The sequence below is a fragment of the Leptosomus discolor genome, chromosome 14 (assembly GCF_034619465.1).
Source record: "Leptosomus discolor isolate bLepDis1 chromosome 14, bLepDis1.hap2, whole genome shotgun sequence".
Classification (NCBI taxonomy): domain Eukaryota; kingdom Metazoa; phylum Chordata; class Aves; order Leptosomiformes; family Leptosomidae; genus Leptosomus; species Leptosomus discolor.
In genome coordinates, this window is record NC_141404.1 from 1,644,042 (window position 1) to 1,661,198 (window position 17,157).

At 51.5% G+C, this 17,157-nt stretch overlaps 1 protein-coding gene across 2 annotated transcripts in view; it reads left to right on the forward strand.

The window, feature by feature from the left end:
• Positions 1-371: 371 nt before the first annotated feature.
• Positions 372-17,157, forward strand: part of PKD1 (polycystin 1, transient receptor potential channel interacting) — a 93,727-nt gene continuing 76,941 nt past the window's right edge. For both annotated transcript variants that reach the window (XM_086473284.1, XM_086473286.1), the window contains exon 1: positions 372-625. In XM_086473284.1, coding sequence (XP_086329410.1) covers positions 372-625 — 254 coding nt within the window. The remainder of the gene's footprint in view (positions 626-17,157) is intronic.

Here is a 17,157-nt window from a genome sequence, read left to right on the forward strand (position 1 = left end):
GCCGGGTTTCCGCCGGGCGGGAGGCGGAGCGGGGAGGCGGCGGCCGCGGCCCGGGCGGAGCGCAGAGCCGAGCGGCGGCGGCGGGCCGGGGGCTGTCAGTGCGGAAAGCGGGAGCCCAGCGGGCCGGGGCCGGGGCCGGGGCCGGGGCCGGGCGCCGCCGCCGAGCAGCGCGCACCGCTCAGCCCTGCGGGGGAGGCCGCCATGGCGGGCGGGCGCTGAGGCGGGCGGCGCGGAGGAGGGGAGGGAGGGAGGGGGGGGGGGGGGTGCGCGGAGCGGCGGCGGCGGCGGCGGAGCGGGGCGGGGCGCGGCCGGGCCCGGCCGGCCGGCCGGGGGAACGGCGGGCCGGGGCCATGCCATGCCCGTAGGGAGAGATGCCTTTTGGAAATGGAGACACTGGATCACAGCGCAAACATGGCGTCCCCGCGGCGCGGCTGCCCCTCACGGGCTGGTGCCTGCTCTGTTCCCTGCTGTGCGGGGGGCTGGCGGCGGCCCGGGCGCCCCCGGTCTCCGTTTGCCAACCCTGCGCCGCCGATTGTACCTGCACCGGCCCCGCCTGCCTCGTCAACTGCTCTGCCCGCGGGATGGAGAGCCCGGGGACCGGCATCCCTCCCGCCGCCACGGCGCTGTGAGTACCGCGGGGCGCGGCGGGGGGCCCGGGGCCGGGGCCGGGGGCTCTGCTGCGGGCGAACGCTCGCAGCTCGGCTCCCCGGCGGTTTAATTGACCCTCGAGTGTTTTTGCCTTGAGGGTTGTTTTGCGCTGGGACGCGTGATGGAGATGGGACGGGTGACAGCGGGGACAAACATGGAGACACGGCAGAAAGTTTGCCGTCAGCCTGCGGGGTCAGACGTGGGCAGAAGCGAAGAAAAAAAAAGGGAAAACAGCTTCAGTATGTGAAGTATGCGGGCCCAGGCTGGCAGCGCTGCTCGGGCTCGGAAGCTTCAGCCAGGCTTGGGCTAGTGCGGCTGGGCCAGTGGCCCCCAAAAGTCAGGGCCGGGGGGGATGCGCTCGGCTTGGCAGCTGGAGAAGCGTTTTCGGGCGTCAGCCCAACCCGGGTCATCTCATAACGCTGCTCAGGTCTTGCCAAGCGTTGGCGACCCGCTGGGTAACACCAGTGCGTGCGTGCGATCGGAGAGCCCGGCGGGTGCGTTGGGCAAACGCTCGGCTCACATTCCCGGCGGGCAGGTTAAAGAGAGCTGGAGGGGCCGGAGGTTTTGTGCTGAGAGTTTAATTTCTGCCGTTCTGGGGGAAATGGCAGGAGGAGAATGGTGTCGGGAAACGAGCCGTTGGATGTGGTTTGAACACTATTCCGTTAACAGCAGATCCAAAAGATTCAATTAACAAGTTCCAATAAAAATTTCTCCATGAAAGTGCCGGGATGGGATGACAGTTGTGCTCGTGTCCAGATGCTGATTTTGTTGTTTTGGGAAGAGCAGTCAGCAAGGTACGTTTCTTGGAGCGACATAAGAACGGTCTGTGTGCTCAGTCACTTAAGTTACCGTATGATGCAAAAAACAGACTTGGGGGAAAAGTGGGGGGTTTTAAATGGTTTTTTGGACCTAAATTTGTTTTCCTTAGGGAGCAACGTTCTGTTCTTGAGGAGACAAAAGCGTCGAGTGATTCATGTAGGAGAGATGACTTGGGGCCCGGCACAGTAGAAAAATCTCACATGAGCTAATTCCTACTGGTATTTCAATAAGTTAAGGGTCTGCTTTTCTATTCAGATATTCTTAACTAAGTTTCCACTTTTTAGTGTCGCTATAGATTAAGAGACACTGCATAAGTTGCAAAGTACCACAGCAAACATTAAATTGTAGGTCGGCAAGATGTATCTGGGCTAACCAGGAAAATGCGCATGTCTCTCAATCCAGCAGACAAGGTGTTTTCCAACTGTTTTCTCACAAGATATGTTTAGACTTTGCCGAACAAACTAGCCATTGTTTGTTGCAGAAAGCCCCTAACTGGGAAAGACTGATTTTTATTAAGGGGTTTCTGATGTTGCGTTAACTGTTGTCAGTTAGACGTGGGGATCTGCAGCTCTGGAAGCTGAATGTGCGGTTGCGACAGAGGTGGAACGTGCCAGCGCTTCGCTGGTCACTTGTAGAACAGCCTTCTGAAGACTGTGATGATAAGTCCTTCATTTGGCTTTTTAAGGATTTGGGGCTATTACAGTGTGTTTCTAGGATTATTAATTTTGGTAGTAAGTGTTTGAGACTGTTTATATTATTGTTGTTCAGAGGCGTTGAGTTGTAAAAGCTAAGCTCCCAGAACGTTTTGGATTAGATCCTATTATGCAATGACAAATTGAAGTTGGACATAAAGCTCTTGCAGGTCAACAAAACAAAGTGCCCGGAGTATGGGAAGGGGCAATCCACTACAGCAAATGGACTGGAGCGGCAGGCTGGCGTGACTGACATCTCCCTCTGATTTCAGTGGAGAAAGGTTTGTTTACAGCACTGGTGAGAGCAGTGCGGTGAGGGGAAGAGCTTTGCTCCGCTGAGGGATGGTTGTCTTTGGAGTTCAGGCTGTGGCGTCATCTCTGTCAGCCGGCAGATCGTCTTGTGTGTATGGTCACAACTCCGCTGAAAAGGCGTGTGCCGGTCGTAGCCTGGTGTCTGGTGTGAGATGTGCTGAAGCGGTGTGCTGCGGCACACGGGTTTCCTCTGGGGAGAAGTTCACTGCCCCGTTTGACCTCCTGATGATGGGGGGGAAAAGGCTCGTGTGCTTACGTCATCATTGTACCCATTAAAGACTTACAGATTCAGTTCTGTCGGGCTGCGAGGGGCTCTGGCTCAGGGCACAGTGAAGTTATGGAGGCGGTTTTGTCCATTCACGTTCCCTTTGTGGAACACTGAGAGATAAAGTAAATAATGCTTTTAGTGATTGCTGTCTTACTCTCTCATTAGAGGGAAGATTTTTTTAAGATCTCAGCAAAACTCTTTTATTAGCCTGAAATGAAAACAGCCTTTAAGAAGGCCGAGTTCAGAAAATTACCAACGCCAAAGCTCGCTGATGCTGCGGCAGGTGTGTGTGCTGGCCGTTTCCCTCACCAAATGTGATACCGTACCTCCAGCTGTGGAAGTAAGGCCTAGGAAGTGAATTCCTCTCGTATCCGATGTTAGAAACGTAGCAACTTTGAGGAAATAAATGGTGACTTCGGCAGCACCGTTACTAGGAGTACAGAAGAAATGCCCCATCCAAAGAATCACTAAGGAAATAAGCTCCACTGCTTGCAGACACTACATACCTAGCTGGGAGCAGTCTCCAGGCAGACCGAATGGGAATATTGGCCCCCTCCCCTCGCCAGAGTCGGGTTCTTGAAGTGTAACGCAAAGTCTGGCTGGAATCAAGAGCAAAAGTCTGTTTTTCCAAATAATCTGCAGTGCGCAACATAAAAACCCCCATACTTCAAAGAGCAACACGCTTCAAGTGGCAGCATTTGCACTTCGGAGTTTCTCCATCTGAGAAATGCTCTGATCTGATCTCTTTTCAAGTGCTCTTGTTTTCAGGGCTACCGGATTTTGTTCGCATTTACTTTGAGACGTAGCTGTTTCATGAGCTGGTATCGCTTCTTTCATTCCTCAACTGGAAATAAACCTCATAAAAAGATTTTCTGGCTTTCCCTTGCAAATATTGACTATTTCTGACACATCTTTAGCGTCGTGGCAGTTTTGAAGTGGAGATTAGAATCTCGATTTATGAGACTAGAGTTGAGACTCCCTTATTTTTCCTTCATTAATGTGGAATACGGCTTGTGGTTGGGTGAGAAGGAGAAGCTGAAATCAGAGGAGCTCTGCTATCACCACGCTCCTGCAGAAGCAGAAGCTTTGCAGATTTGGGGGTCATAACTTTCATCCAAAACCCAGCGGGGTTTTTTTTGTGGATTTGGCAGCAAGCCCTGGGGTTACACTGCCTAGCCGGTGACTTCACCTAAGCAAACCTTCTTAAAATAAACAGATTTTATGATTCAGGAACCTACAGTCTGATATTTTAAATCTGAAGAGTTGGCAACGATCGGTAGATTTTGGTATTATGTGATGCAGTAAAAGCCTTTTCAAGGCCTGAGGTGTCTTCAAAAGCTATTGGGGGGGGAAGTCCAATTAAGACTAAAATCCAATTCAGGTGAAACCACAAGCAGTGGCATGGCTGTACCGTGGTGTCCAGCCCCGAAACGCTTTACTGCTGTTCCTAGAAAAAAACTTAAACAGCCTGGAATGTCCTTCTTGTAAGAATCCATATCCCCAGCGAAAACAAGGCTGTGTTTCTCTTTTGTAGGAAATTTTGGAGGGGGGAAAAAGGCCCAAATGAGGTGCTAGATAAATATTTTGCAAGCGAGATTCATTCAGCCTGTGGAAGGGACCAATCACTTGAGCAAATTGTAGCTGTAGTTCAAGCACCAAACAAGGAGGCAATTCTGTATTATTCTGTCAGAGCATAATGGTCTCTGGTGTTAGTGAAGTGTCACCGTAATGCCATTGCAGCAAAGGCACGAGCAGGAGGTCTGGGTGGTTTATTGTGCTCCTTCTTAAAGCTTCAGAGAAATTTGAGTGCTGTTCCCATGGATGAGAAACTTACTTTTTTTAAAGATTAAAACTCTGGCGCTTTTTTGGTGGTGTTTAAACATGTACTAACAAAAATGTCCCGCTAGGTAAGAAAAGGCATCCCCCAGAGCGGTGGTGTTGGGAGGCGGTCCTGCTGCCTGGCCAAAGTTGCAATTAAATAATCCTAATCCGCACCGAGGTGTCTCACTTCCTTGACGTTAGCCCAGCATTTAAAGATGTTGCGATTGGCGATTCGGTGCAGCCAAACCTACAAACCCTGGTAGTGCCAGAAAACCAGACATTAAGAAACCGTGGCTAAAGGTCTCAGCCCCACGGAGCAGAGGGAGGACCTGCTGTCTGAGTGCTGCTCCGGAGCCTTAGGCGTTGGTAGAGAGGAACACCGTGTCTCTGCTCACCTCCTCTCTTGGGATTCCTTTGTCATCTGGTGTATTTTTTACCAGGTGCTGTTTGCATGGATTTTTCCCTGTGTTTCCTGCAATTTTTAAGTGTCTTGGTGGTGCCTTTCTGCGTGTGGCTTTTTCCCTGTTGGCGTGAACAGTTTCTCCTGTCGGTAAGCCCCCGCCAGGTCTCTCTCACGTTTCACCCAGCTGCTTTCATTCTGTTGGTTTTAAAAGGGGTTTTGAAAGGAAAAATCACTCCATCAGAAGGTACTCATATGGTTTGTTAATGCTTCTTTCCTTCTTTGCCGTTTAATGGGATTCCTTGTTTTATCTCTTGTCATGCCGCGTTTTCCACACTGTGGTTTCCATAATGTGTTTCTGCGTCACCCTTTCGCCATTTCTTCAAGCTTTGATGTCCTTTGATTGATTGTTGCAGTCCATCTTGATTTTGTATCTCGTCTCTTATTTACCCCATATGTCCCCAAACATTCCTCTGGGTTGTAATAAGTGAGTAAGAAAGTAAGCGAGGCTGAAGAAGGACGGCTCAGGAGCAAAGATGTGCTTTCCAGTGCCAGGGTGGAGCGGACCGGGAGCTGCACAGATGGGGGAGCGTGGGGGACACAGGAGTGTCGGGGACACAGCACTTGTGAATTAGTCCCTCCGTAGCCAACAGCACAATTTAGGCAGTTGCTGTCAGGCTCAAAGAGAAAACGTCTGTCTCTTCCACAGTGGAAAGCTGGCAGTTCCACTCGTGGGCTGCACGTAGGGCACTATTGCTATTCCGAGGCCTGGCTGCTAACCTGCATCAGCCCACCCTTCTCTCACCCCCATCAGCCCACCCTTCTCTCACCCCCATCAGCCCACCCTTCTCTCACCCCCATCAGCCCACCCTTCTCTCACCCCCATCAGCCCACCCTTCTCTCACCCCCATCAGCCCACCCTTCTCTCCCCCCCCCATCAGCCCACCCTTCTCTCACCCCCCATCAGCCCACCCTTCTCTCCCCCCCCCATCAGCCCACCCTTCTCTCCAGGCCTTGCTGAGATTGGGCTTAAGGACTGGGAAGCTACAGCGGCTGCCGGGCTGCAGAGCTGCCGACCGCGCTCCCCTTGCGCCTTCTGCCGCCTGCACGAACGTGGTCTGCCGAAGGTCCCTGCCTGTCCCAACAGGAGGACGAGGGCATCAAGTCAGACCTCCCCGGCCCTTATTTCTTAACCTGCCTTTGCAGTAAAGAATTAGCTTGTTTTTCGTATCGAAGGACTGTTGTTCACTTCGACACTGAAGCTACGTTGACATCTCTGTTTGCCAAAACTAAAAATGTCGAATTGAAATATAGAGTTAGTTTTTGCTTTGCAAAGGGCACAAAAAGCAAAAAACATGTGATTACAGCCATTCCCATTTTTTTAAAGGATAGCTGTCATCAGGAAGAGCATCAACGACGTGTGAGTTGACCATCTGTAGCAGTTGCTGTATATTATAGGAACCGTAACCAGTAAACAGATTCTGACCTTACTTTCCAGCTCCTCCCTTTCCCTCAAATGATTACATCCATTTTGATGATGTGCTACCACTGGATTTAAACAGAGATAATGAAAACAAAGCGTAGTATTTGTCAGTCAGCTGGTTTCTGCCAGTCTAACAGTAAAAATAGTTCCCCTTGGGTTAGGAACGAGTACATCTCTTTGGCTTCCTGGCATCAGGCCTAGTGAAGACTTCAATAAGCCGAGATCGGAGACGAAGTTTCGGATGTGGCATACGGTCTTGTGTTACTCTGTTTGATCCAGCGTGATTTTTAGTTTAATTAGCGACCTGTGTTAAGAAAGTGCGATATGCTGATTTGGTAACAGTGCTCGATGGAAGGAAACGACGATGTTCACTTTGTGGTGACGAATCTCCCACCTACGGCGTTTTTTCAGTCGCGGTGCGTGTGCGTGCTGACCGCGTGGCCCTGCTTCCCCTCCAGCCTGGGGGCTGCGGTGTTGGGAGGCGGTGGGGCTCTCTCTGCCCGCTGCAGTCGTGCTGCCATGTGCTCCTGAGCATCGTCAGGAGGAGGCTGCACTCACTCCGACAGCAGGCACGCTCCGCAGCAGCTCTTGCTTTTGACAAGCCTGCGGGACGATCTGTAGTGACATGAATTCTGCATCCAAGCCAGGACTGAGCCAGCCTCCTCCTTTTCATTTCAGATTGTGCCTGGACACCAAACCGTGCCCTTTTTTTCTTCTAGCAACAGCTGGGCAGCTTGTATTCCGCCTGCCTATACAGACAGCTCCTTGTATCAAGAAACACGCTTGGCTCTGTGCAATGCTGTTTTGCATGTCTGTGATGAAGTCATGAGGTCTAACCACTGGTTTGAAACTGAGGTTTCCAGGGTGGAGTTTGTAGCCCTGGCTAGAGCCTGTGCCCACCTCCTTGGACACACACCGCTAGTGGTACTTGCAGATCCCCAGCAATGGCCTCTTCACAGCGCCGTTGCAACATCCCCTGGCAGGACCTCGGCCCTGGCTCCCGCAGGATCCGTGCTGCTCTGGGCTCCTCTGGCAGGGAGGAGGACTTCTGCAGCTCCAGAAGCAAACGAGCGAGTTTTCCCTGCAGCTTTGGTTGAGGCAGGCAGCGAAACCTCTCCTTCCTCTCCCTGGTGTGGGGGCTTGCAGGGGGTTCTGTAAACACCTTGCCCTGCTCGGGCAGGGGGCACGGGTCCTGCTGGGAATGGGTTAAATAGGTTCTGCTACAGCAAATGCTTCATGGTCAGGGAGAGGTGGGAGTGGCTCTCTAAAAAGAGGATCTAGGGTGTGGGTTGAGTCCTCCTGAGGGAGGAACCCGAGGAACAGCTAAGCCTGGGAAAGCGAGAGCCCAGGCAAGTTGTGTTGGCCAAAGTTGTTAGTTTCTCTCTCAAAGCCACGCCTCGGGAAGGGGGTGGAGTGAGTCCGGCCTGAGGCATGCAGATTTTGTTTTAGGTCAGGTTGGTGAAAGCCTCTGTGACTAGTCCCATCAGGGACCGCCTGTGGAAGCTGCGTGCGATTCTTGCTGCGCCGCACGCAGACCCGAGGTGGTCAGCTGGCGGGTGGGGGGAATGCGCTGTGAGTCGAGGGGGGTGCGTCCTTTTGCCGTGTTGCCGTGATGTGAGCACATGGGTCCCTCTAAGAGCTGAAAAAAAAACCCCGTGATTGTTCCTTTTCGCCTGTTTATTTTTGTAAGGCAACCTCGCGTTGCTTGAAGGAGCGCGACAGAAGTGGCTATTTTTGTACTGCTCTGTTCATCTGCTTGCCTCGCAGCTGGGCCGGTTGTGTTTGGGGGGTGGAATATAGCTTAGCCTTTCCAAGTGGGGCTCGGAAAAACCAGATGTTGCCGTTCCTGTCTCCACTCCCGATGCTCCCATATGCCACATTTCCAACAGTAGGACGTCGGTGCTGGCACACAGGCGCTGGGCTGTGCACGGGGGGAGGCCCTGCGGGGCTCTTTGGCTCTCTGGTGTCTGCGTGCTGTTTGTGGAGCTGTCAGGAGAGCTGGCCACACAAGCGTCCGCTTCGAGGGGAAGCACATGGCTCCTCGTCAGCACCTGCACGCAGCCCAGTGCCGGCACCCCGGAGTCTTGCTGGCAGCGGGACCGGCGCGCTGTCAGGATGGGAATGTTCACGGGTTTTGCCTCATGGGTTGCTTCTGTGCTGTTGCTTAATGGCTTTCGCATGCAGAGGCTGTTTGCGAGCAGAGAAAACCGTCTGAGCCACACTCTTCAGCCGGTGCCAGGCAGTCCGTGGGGTGATAAGAATAATAATCTCGGGCCCCGTCCTGCGACGCGTGCTCCCAGCGCAGAGCGTGTGTGCTGCATTTCCTCTCCTGGGGCTTAGAGAGCTGAGGGAACAGTTGGAAACCACAATGAGATGCAGAGTAGAGAGTCTCTGAGAACAGCGTTGCAGCCACATTCCCTCCGCTTAGCTGTGCTTTTCACTGCCTCAGGCACCTCTCTTGAAGCTGCAGTTCTTCCTCAGAAAGGGGAGCGGGACAGGGGTTTTGGGACAGCGTCTTGCCTTGTCACCCACAGACAGGTGCTTGCACAGGAGCATTGTGAAGATCTCGTGAAAGGGTCTGTGCTCTGCCTGAGCCGGTGCAGAGAGCACTGTGTGCTGCCTGGAGCGTAGAGCTGGCCCTCGGCGGAGAGTTGTGTTTCACCCCTCTCCAGATGAAAAGGGTTGGAAAGCCTTCTGGAAAGAGTGAGTTTTCAAAAGGAGGAGTTGGGATATGGAAAGAGCAATCCACTGGCACCTTTAATATTTTGTCTTGCTGTACCACCTCTGGGATCTTGTAGTTGAGGCACATTGCGGACGCAGCAAAGAGGCAGCTCTCGCCCAAGACGTGCACGTGGTGCGAGCAGTCCTGCAAAAGCATAAGCTTGGAAATACGGGCACTTGCCTTTGAGGCATTAGCAGAGCTGCTGCCATTCCGGTCTCGTAAATGATTCCAGCAGGCCACATAGTGACTCCTCACGAAACTGCCCTTGCACCTAAGCGTAGCACAATTAAAAAGAAATCTTCTCTTTCCTAAACCAAAACAAAGCACTCATCTGAAATACAATGCAGGGTGATTCCCTGGGAGAAGAGTTTCCAGTGGAAAATATCTTGGCTCCCAACCAGCTCTCTGTAAAGCAGTTGTAGAGGGCGGCTCGTTATTGCTACCTGGGTGATTTTCTAGAAGAGGAGCGTTACATAAGCAATGATTTGGTGAAGCCATTCGTCAGGATCCCTTCTCAGCTGCTTCACTAAATGGTAAAAAAAAGGTTCCCTGTCCTCCCGGACTGAGGAGGCGACTGCAAGTAGAGAGCCACTGCAACGAGCAGAGTGACGTTGGCCAGAGATTCATAAGTAATGAATTAAATCTGTGCAGAGCAAAGGTTTCTATCAGAGTGTGGGAACATTATTTTACTCCTACAGAGGGAAAACATGAAGTCACTGGCTTTATAGACTGAACTCTGCCTAGATTTGCGACCTCTGATTGCATGGATCAGTGCAAAGTTTGTATCAGAAGTCTTAAAAAATTTAGTGTAGACAAAACCCAGGTGGTAAGACAAAAGCTGCAAGAGGCCAAGGGTTAGACAGTGTTAGTCTTTCGGTTGTGTTAATAAATTCACTGTAGCTAATATATGCGGTGGATTGCGTTCTTACCAGCAGTAGGTAACGGCTTTACTTAAGAAAAATAAAAAAAGAAAACTGCTGCCCCTTTGTGCAGTAAAGCTGTTATAGGGCATAGCACATACTGGGACAGCACCATGGAAACAAAGCTTGAGCTGTCTGGGTGGTACTCGAGGCTCCACTAGACTGACACAACCCAATTCCCAGGTTTCAATTTAGAGAGAAGACGTACTCCATTTTTTTCAGGGAGTTCCAGGAGCATCAGTGGTTCTTGAATCTGTGTTTCATACAGCACAAAATAACTTCAGTAGCCCAACAGCCAGACCCTGGACTCTGAGACCCTTGGCCTTCATGGCTTTCCCTCTTGGCCCTCGCTCTTTCCCTCCTGTCACTCATTGCATCCAGCAATTAGCCATTTCTTGAAAAGCTTTCTGCCTTGGCAGTGCTTGCAGGAGAGTAGACTGTCAAGGTAGCAATGTTGCTGTCCTTGGCCAAATTAGTTTCTGATTACATGCACCGATTGCATCTGATACAGCCGCGAGTTTAAGTCGCATTACCTTGGATTTGCTTTGTGCTGAGTGTAGTGACCCATGTTATGCGGTCAGATTGGAGTATTACCCTCTGGCATAATTTCAAATTTGCGGCATTTAAAGGGTTAATTACAGCTAATTACATTGGATCTCTAAAACAAGCCGGCAAAGCCCACTGCTGCATTCTGTCTTCCTGTGGATTAGCCGTGACACATCCAAGTCTGTAGTTTGATCCCATAGCTTCAGAGAGAACTGGGAGGGGAGACTACATTTGGAAATTAATCTCCAACACCCCCGCTCCCACAGGATGCAAAGCTTCCCCCGAAGTAGATACACTCTCTAGCTGCTTGGGAAAGACATTTCGTAAGTCATCAGAGAGTCCTGGATGTTTTGAGGGCATGCAGCCCTACTCCAGATCATCTCCTCTTGCAGGTGATTGCTCTGATCAGCAACATGGAGCATCTTTTTCCCCCTCTGCAGACTGACCACGACTCCTGTTCATTCCCGTAGAGAGGAGAAGTGGCGGTGGAGCTGATGGTGTGTTTATTGGCTTGCCACGCAGTTCCTGGAAGTTGCTAAATTCTGCAGCAGCCATGGAGGCTGTGTACAGTATGGTTAAGGCCAGGATTTGTTTCCTCCTCTGTCCTTCTCCCCTCCACAATCAGGGAATTGAAGTGCGTACCTTAGTTTGGGAAGAAAGCCGAGCTACTGGGGGCAGTGTTGTCTAACAGCTGGAACACAGAGGGGAAAGCGGGACTTCTTGGTTTTGTTTTCAGTTCTGATTGTGTGGGCTGGGCTGTCATTGATTCATCTGCACTCAGGCTCCCCTGTCTGAGCAATGGGGCTGGTGCTTCCTTGCCTCGCAGGAGTATTGTAGTGGTTATTTATGGGAATGAAATGCTTGTGGAGGGCTTAAATGCTTGGCTTCTGGGTAAACACCCCGGGTTTCTAATCCTGCTTGCTTGGTGCTGTGCCATCCTCGTGAGAAGGCAGCAAAGCATTACCAGCCCTCGGGAACCTGAATCTTCCGTCTGAGCAAGGTAAAGGGCAGGGCAGCAAAACACACACGTGTACTCGTTTTGACAGGCTTGTTGGTAACTTTGGTCCTGCCTTCCCACCCCTGCTTATGCTTTATGGTTGGACTTGATGATCTTAAAGGTCTTTTCCAACCAAAACGTGACGATGATTCTATGGATGTGCGAGGCCAGAGCCGTGCTGCTGGGACAAGATGGCCCCTCCCAGCAGGCCTGCGGCTGTGCTTGTGGGCCTTGCTCCCCTTGGTCAGGAGTGAGAACTGGGGTGGCTCTCCAGTGCTGCCAGCACCTCCACTCTTTCCCCCTCGGCCAGGAACTGTTTTACCTCAGCCACCCACCGTTATGCTTCAACCAGGCACCCCTTTACCTCAGCCAGGCGCCATTAGAATCTCACCGGCTGCCATATGTCTTCGGTGTGGGGCAGCTTCTGCTCTCTTGTGCCATTCCCCGCCCCGGGTCAGCCAGCCCACACCTCAGGGGATCCAGCAGGCAGGTTTCCGTGATGTTTGCAGTCCGACCCTGTTCCTTGGCCCCGGGCAGCCCAGCAGGCCGGTAGCAGGCAGCCTGTCGCGGTCACTGTGTCACCCTGGGGCCCATCATGGCGCTCGGCGGCAGCGCGTTCTCACAGATGGGCCCTCTGGAAACACAGGGTTTTGTCAAGGCTTGGGCAAACCCCTGCGCGTCCCTCTCCTTTCCTGCCTCGCGCCTCTGCGGGCTCTGCCCGGGCAGCGCCCGTCAGGCGCACAGGGCCGGGGAAGGGGTGCCATGAGCTGCACCGTGTCCCGGGGCTGGGCACCCCACGGGGCTGAGGATCAGGCCGTCGGTAGCTCTTGGCTGTAGTGCATGCTGTAAGATCCCGCTGTTAGTTGTTTGTTTAATGGTGGCTGATGAGAGGGAGAGGAGTCTGGCCTTTTCCTCCTCCTTGCGGGGTGCGTTTTGGTACTCCGACTGGAATTTTGGGGGTGTCTTTATCCTCTGCCTAATCAAACTCCGTGCAGGGCACAAAGAGCCGTGTCTCTGCTGTGCTGCTGCCGTTGCAACCTGAAGCACGGCCTTCCAGAGGGACGAGTTCTGTCTTTTACAACACAAAACAGTTTTCAGCAGTGGCATTTTTTTTTTCTTTATTGAATCTAGAGCAAAAAAGCCCTCAGCAGGAGCTTGAACTTGCTATTGGGATGACACACAGGCCTGTGGCAAGGTTGGGTCCCAATTCTCCTTCTGGCTGCAACTCAATTTTTGCACTTGTTTCTTGTAACATCTTGGGGTCCTGGTTCTTGCTGGCTCACGGGCTGTCTGGCAGTAGCAAAGCCGTCATCGGCCCGTCTATGGGGAAGACAAGAGCTTACCATCAGTGGCAGCGTGGTTGGCAGAGGATCAGCATGGGGGCAAGTTTACATGTCTGTTGTGACTGTGAGAACAGTCCCGTCGGATTTATATTACCGAATTAATCTACAGAATTAAAGAGCATCGGAGTCTTGTGTTGTTTCACTCTGTTTCTGTGCAGGCACAGATGGATGAGAGTCTTGGCATTGCAGCATCAGGTCCTGGTTCCTGCAGAGGAGTGGTTTAATCCTTCCCACCTACCCTTTCAGATGAACCACGTTGTGCCGTGCAAGCGCTGCTCTTAAATCCCATTTGGCTGTTGGTCTGTGGAGGCCGTGAAATACCCTGGCTCTCACACTGCAAGGACATGTTTCTGGGTCTTGGGATAATGGGAATCCATGTATTTCAGGCCTCCACATACAGATCAGCTGGTGTCTCCCTGGCCGTGCGCCGTGAGGGTCTTGCTGTTGAACAGTCTAAGCAGATACCTGCTGTGGCTGCAGAGGCAGCTCAGCACCACTAACTGATGAAACCCAGGCATGGCAATGGGAGCGCAAGAGCTGTTCACTCACGTGTTGCTCTCCATGCCAGACACTTTGGTGACAGGCAGTAGCGGCAAGTTGCTTTCAGCAGATGCCTGTAAAATTGTACAGTCCTTCCTCTCCTAGTGGGAGGAAATTCTGAACTTTTAACTTTGGACTCAAAGACTTTCTGTCCTGACAGCAGAGCAGGGCTTTCAGGTGTCTTGCCTACTACTAGTCATTGCGTGATGAAGAAGCAGTTTTTCGTACGTAGGGGTACCAGAATGCCCAATTTAAAACGCAGAGATTCCGTGGTATCTCTGTTGCATGGTGCCATGGTGTGTGTGAGCTTGCATAAAAGAGCCAAAGCTCTGGGAGCTGTTTTTTGTACGTGTTGTGCTGTGAGCCCTGGGCAGGATTGGGACCTCGTAGTGCTGGGTACTGTACACGAGCATACTGAATAACAGACCTTATCCTCAGGATCTTGCGATAAAAATAGACAAGGCAAAAGAAAAAGGAAATTTTCCTGTTTTTCAGCTGGGTAAGGCTGTAAAAGCTTTATGCTCGTAGAGAGTAAGGGAGTTGCCTGAGGTCATACAGGGAGTTTGTGTCCGAGCCCGGCACGGAGCCCTCCCAGTCTTCTGAGGTGCAGCTGAGTGTGATAAACACGTGGGCTTGCACGTGCACATGGGGCCAGTCTGACACGAAGATCTCGCAGGGTGAGATGACTTGCTGGGGGTGCACACGCGTCTAGCTGCCGCTGCTCTGTAGCATCTCCAGACTGGCTGAGCTGCGTTCGCTGTCTTGTCCTAGCCCCAGAGGCAGCACAACGTGGCTCAGATGTGGTTCATTTCGGCGCGGGGAGAGCAACACCTAGTCATCGTGTCCTTTCCCTGTCTTGTAAAGCGCTGTCCTTGCACTAGCCCCTGCTCCTGGTGCGCACGGGGGGTCCTGCCTTTGCCGGCCTGTGTAGAGACCGTTCCTCCCCGGTGACCTCCGGGAAGCAGGATTCGTTTAGGTAAATTTGGCGTGACAAGAGGAGCAACATTTCATCATGAATTTGTGCCGGGGTTCTGGATTAATCATTACTGCACTTAATGTGTTTTAACTCAAAGCTAGAACCATCCGCATCACCTGACCACTCCGCGAGCGAAACCAATGGGGTATCAGATTTTGGCATGGGTTTGCTACCCAGAACTGGGGTTTCTGCGAGGCACGAGGGAGTGGAGAGCAGTGGTTAATAGGTAGGATGGAGTTAATCATTCACTGAATTCCTTAGCTACAAACTCTCTCCTCAGTATTTTTTTTTTGGTGTCGTTGCTGGAAAGGAAACCGGGGTATGCGAAGCAAAACCGTACTTAACAAGTCACAGTAGCCCTGGTGTGTGTAGGATTTCTTGCCTTTTGCTGAGGGTGGAGCTCCCCTGTGGCAGGAGATGCTTGAATGATCTGATAGAGCTGAGCAGCACTTGGAAGTTTGATCTATCTGCACCTTTCACTTTGGATGCTTGGGCCAGAGATTGGAGAAGCAAGTGCCTGACCTCTCACCTGCCTGACACCCAAGGCAAAGATCCGTGTTTTTCTCGCAGCAGTCAGTGGCATCACCAACACCTCAAACAGAAGTGGGAAAACTTACCTTAATTAATAAAATGGCAAGGATGCAACTACTTACAAGAGTCCAACCCTGTCAGCTGACTCAAAACATGAGTCAGCTATCCCTCATAGGTCTTGAGATTAAAAATAAACCAAAAAAGGCCAAATGTTGTTGCCTTCTGGTTTTTTAGCCTGAAATCCCATGTAGGAGTCTTTTGGAGGCATCTGCACTTCTCAACAAAGAGATGTAGAGGGAAAAAAAAAAATACTTCAGCAAAATAAAAGGGAAGGAAAAAAGTAGAGATTATACTTTAATGTTGTGATTCCAGGAGAGAGCTTTAGGGAACCCACCACTTTTTTATGGGAAGGCTGAGTATATCTTATAATTAGCTTTTTGGGGTAAAAGTGGGTCATCTAGAGCCATGTACCATGGGACCAGACACAGGAGTTGGTTAGGATTCAAGCGATTGATACAGGCTTTGAGGTTGCTGAAGAGGCAGCTGAAATCTTGAGGGTCATTTTTAGACGATTTATCATGTGATCAGATGGATTGTATGACATTTCTGCTGTTTAGAGGTAAATATTTAATCTGTAGGCAACCCGAGGCTGAACTGAATACTGTGTCAGACGGAGCTAGCCTTCGATCCAGGAATCTGAGTCTGTCTTCCTCTCCCTCCCAGCCCTGATTCCCCTCCCAAACACCACTCAGAAATTTTATCCCTGAGCTTCTGGCTCTTTGTGAGGCAAAGGAGGGGGTGCAGAGCTGGGGATGGTGGTCACAGGGTGCTTGCAGGGTTGGGGATGTGATGTGCCCTATGGTTTTCCTCGGGAGCGCTGACAGGACCCAAGAGGTGTGACTGCTATTGGGACCTGCAGGTTCAGGATGTATTTGGTGGGTAGCACCAAACTCAAGGACTGCAAAGTGTTTAGTGGGAAGGGCAGGTTCCTCACGCTCACTCTTTTATTTCAGAGGTCTCCTCTATTCTGCCAACCTCACCTTCTCCGCATGTTCAACAGGGCTGTCTTACCCATATTTTTCTCACGCTTTCTCAGGACTCTGGTGGAAAATTGTGATTTGAAGCCGGATTCTGATCTGTCTCAGAGCAAAGATCGCAGTGTTGTTCAGCTGAGTACTGTAAACCCATGCCGGGAGTACATAGGTGGGGGAACAGATTCAGACTCTTCTGTGCCGGTAGAGCTGGTGAGCCTTTGAATGCCAAGTGTAACAGCTCGTGCCAGCCCCTGGGTTGTCTCTGCACGTGATAGATGTGGATGGATTGCTTGTGTGGCTGATTGTTTCCAGTTTGAAACTGCACCCCTCATTGCTCACTGTAAGTTACCAGGGCTCCCCACGTGGAATCTCATTAGACAGCAGAGTTAATGCGAGAGCAGAGGGAGCATTTTAAAGTGTGTTTGATGATACGTTGAACTAAGGAAGGTTTGTCTAAGGGTACGGATGCCATCAGACGGGGAAATCTTGCTGTAGTTCTATTCCCCACTTCTGAGCCAGCAGTTGTAGGGTTTGAGCTGTTCTCACACCAAGAAAGGTATTAGAAGAAAAGGATGGATTTAATTTTCTGACAGTTTCTTGCATGGCTTTTTTTGAGAGTTTTAAGATCCCAGGTAGGATGAGCGTGCTGGCTGCTTCCAGGATCCTCTGGAAGCTGCTGTTGTGCGAGGAGAGGCTCCTGGAACCAGCTCTGTGGTTGCGTTTCTTGGGAAGTCTCTCCCATTTCTTTCCGTGCTATTAGTGATGTTCCCAACCCAGTTTGCCTCCTCCATTAAGATGAAGCCTGGCAAGGAGAGGGAGAGGTCATGGAGGGAGAATTCTGAAATTGCCAAACCCGTGGTCCAGGAACATATAGTTGCGAAAGACTTTTCCTGGTCTGGGAAAGTGTTGGTTCCACAGGGTGTTTTATAAACCGCTGCCTGCGTCCTTCTTCCTGGGCCTGCCTCTGTCCCAGCTGCCAGACTCTGGCCGGTGAAGTGTGTGTAGTCAACCAGCGTCTGCTGGTCACTTTTCAGGGAAAAAAAAAAGGTGGAGGTGGAGGAGAAAATCCTCAACCTGTGATTCTGTGAACCTCTTGGAAGCACAG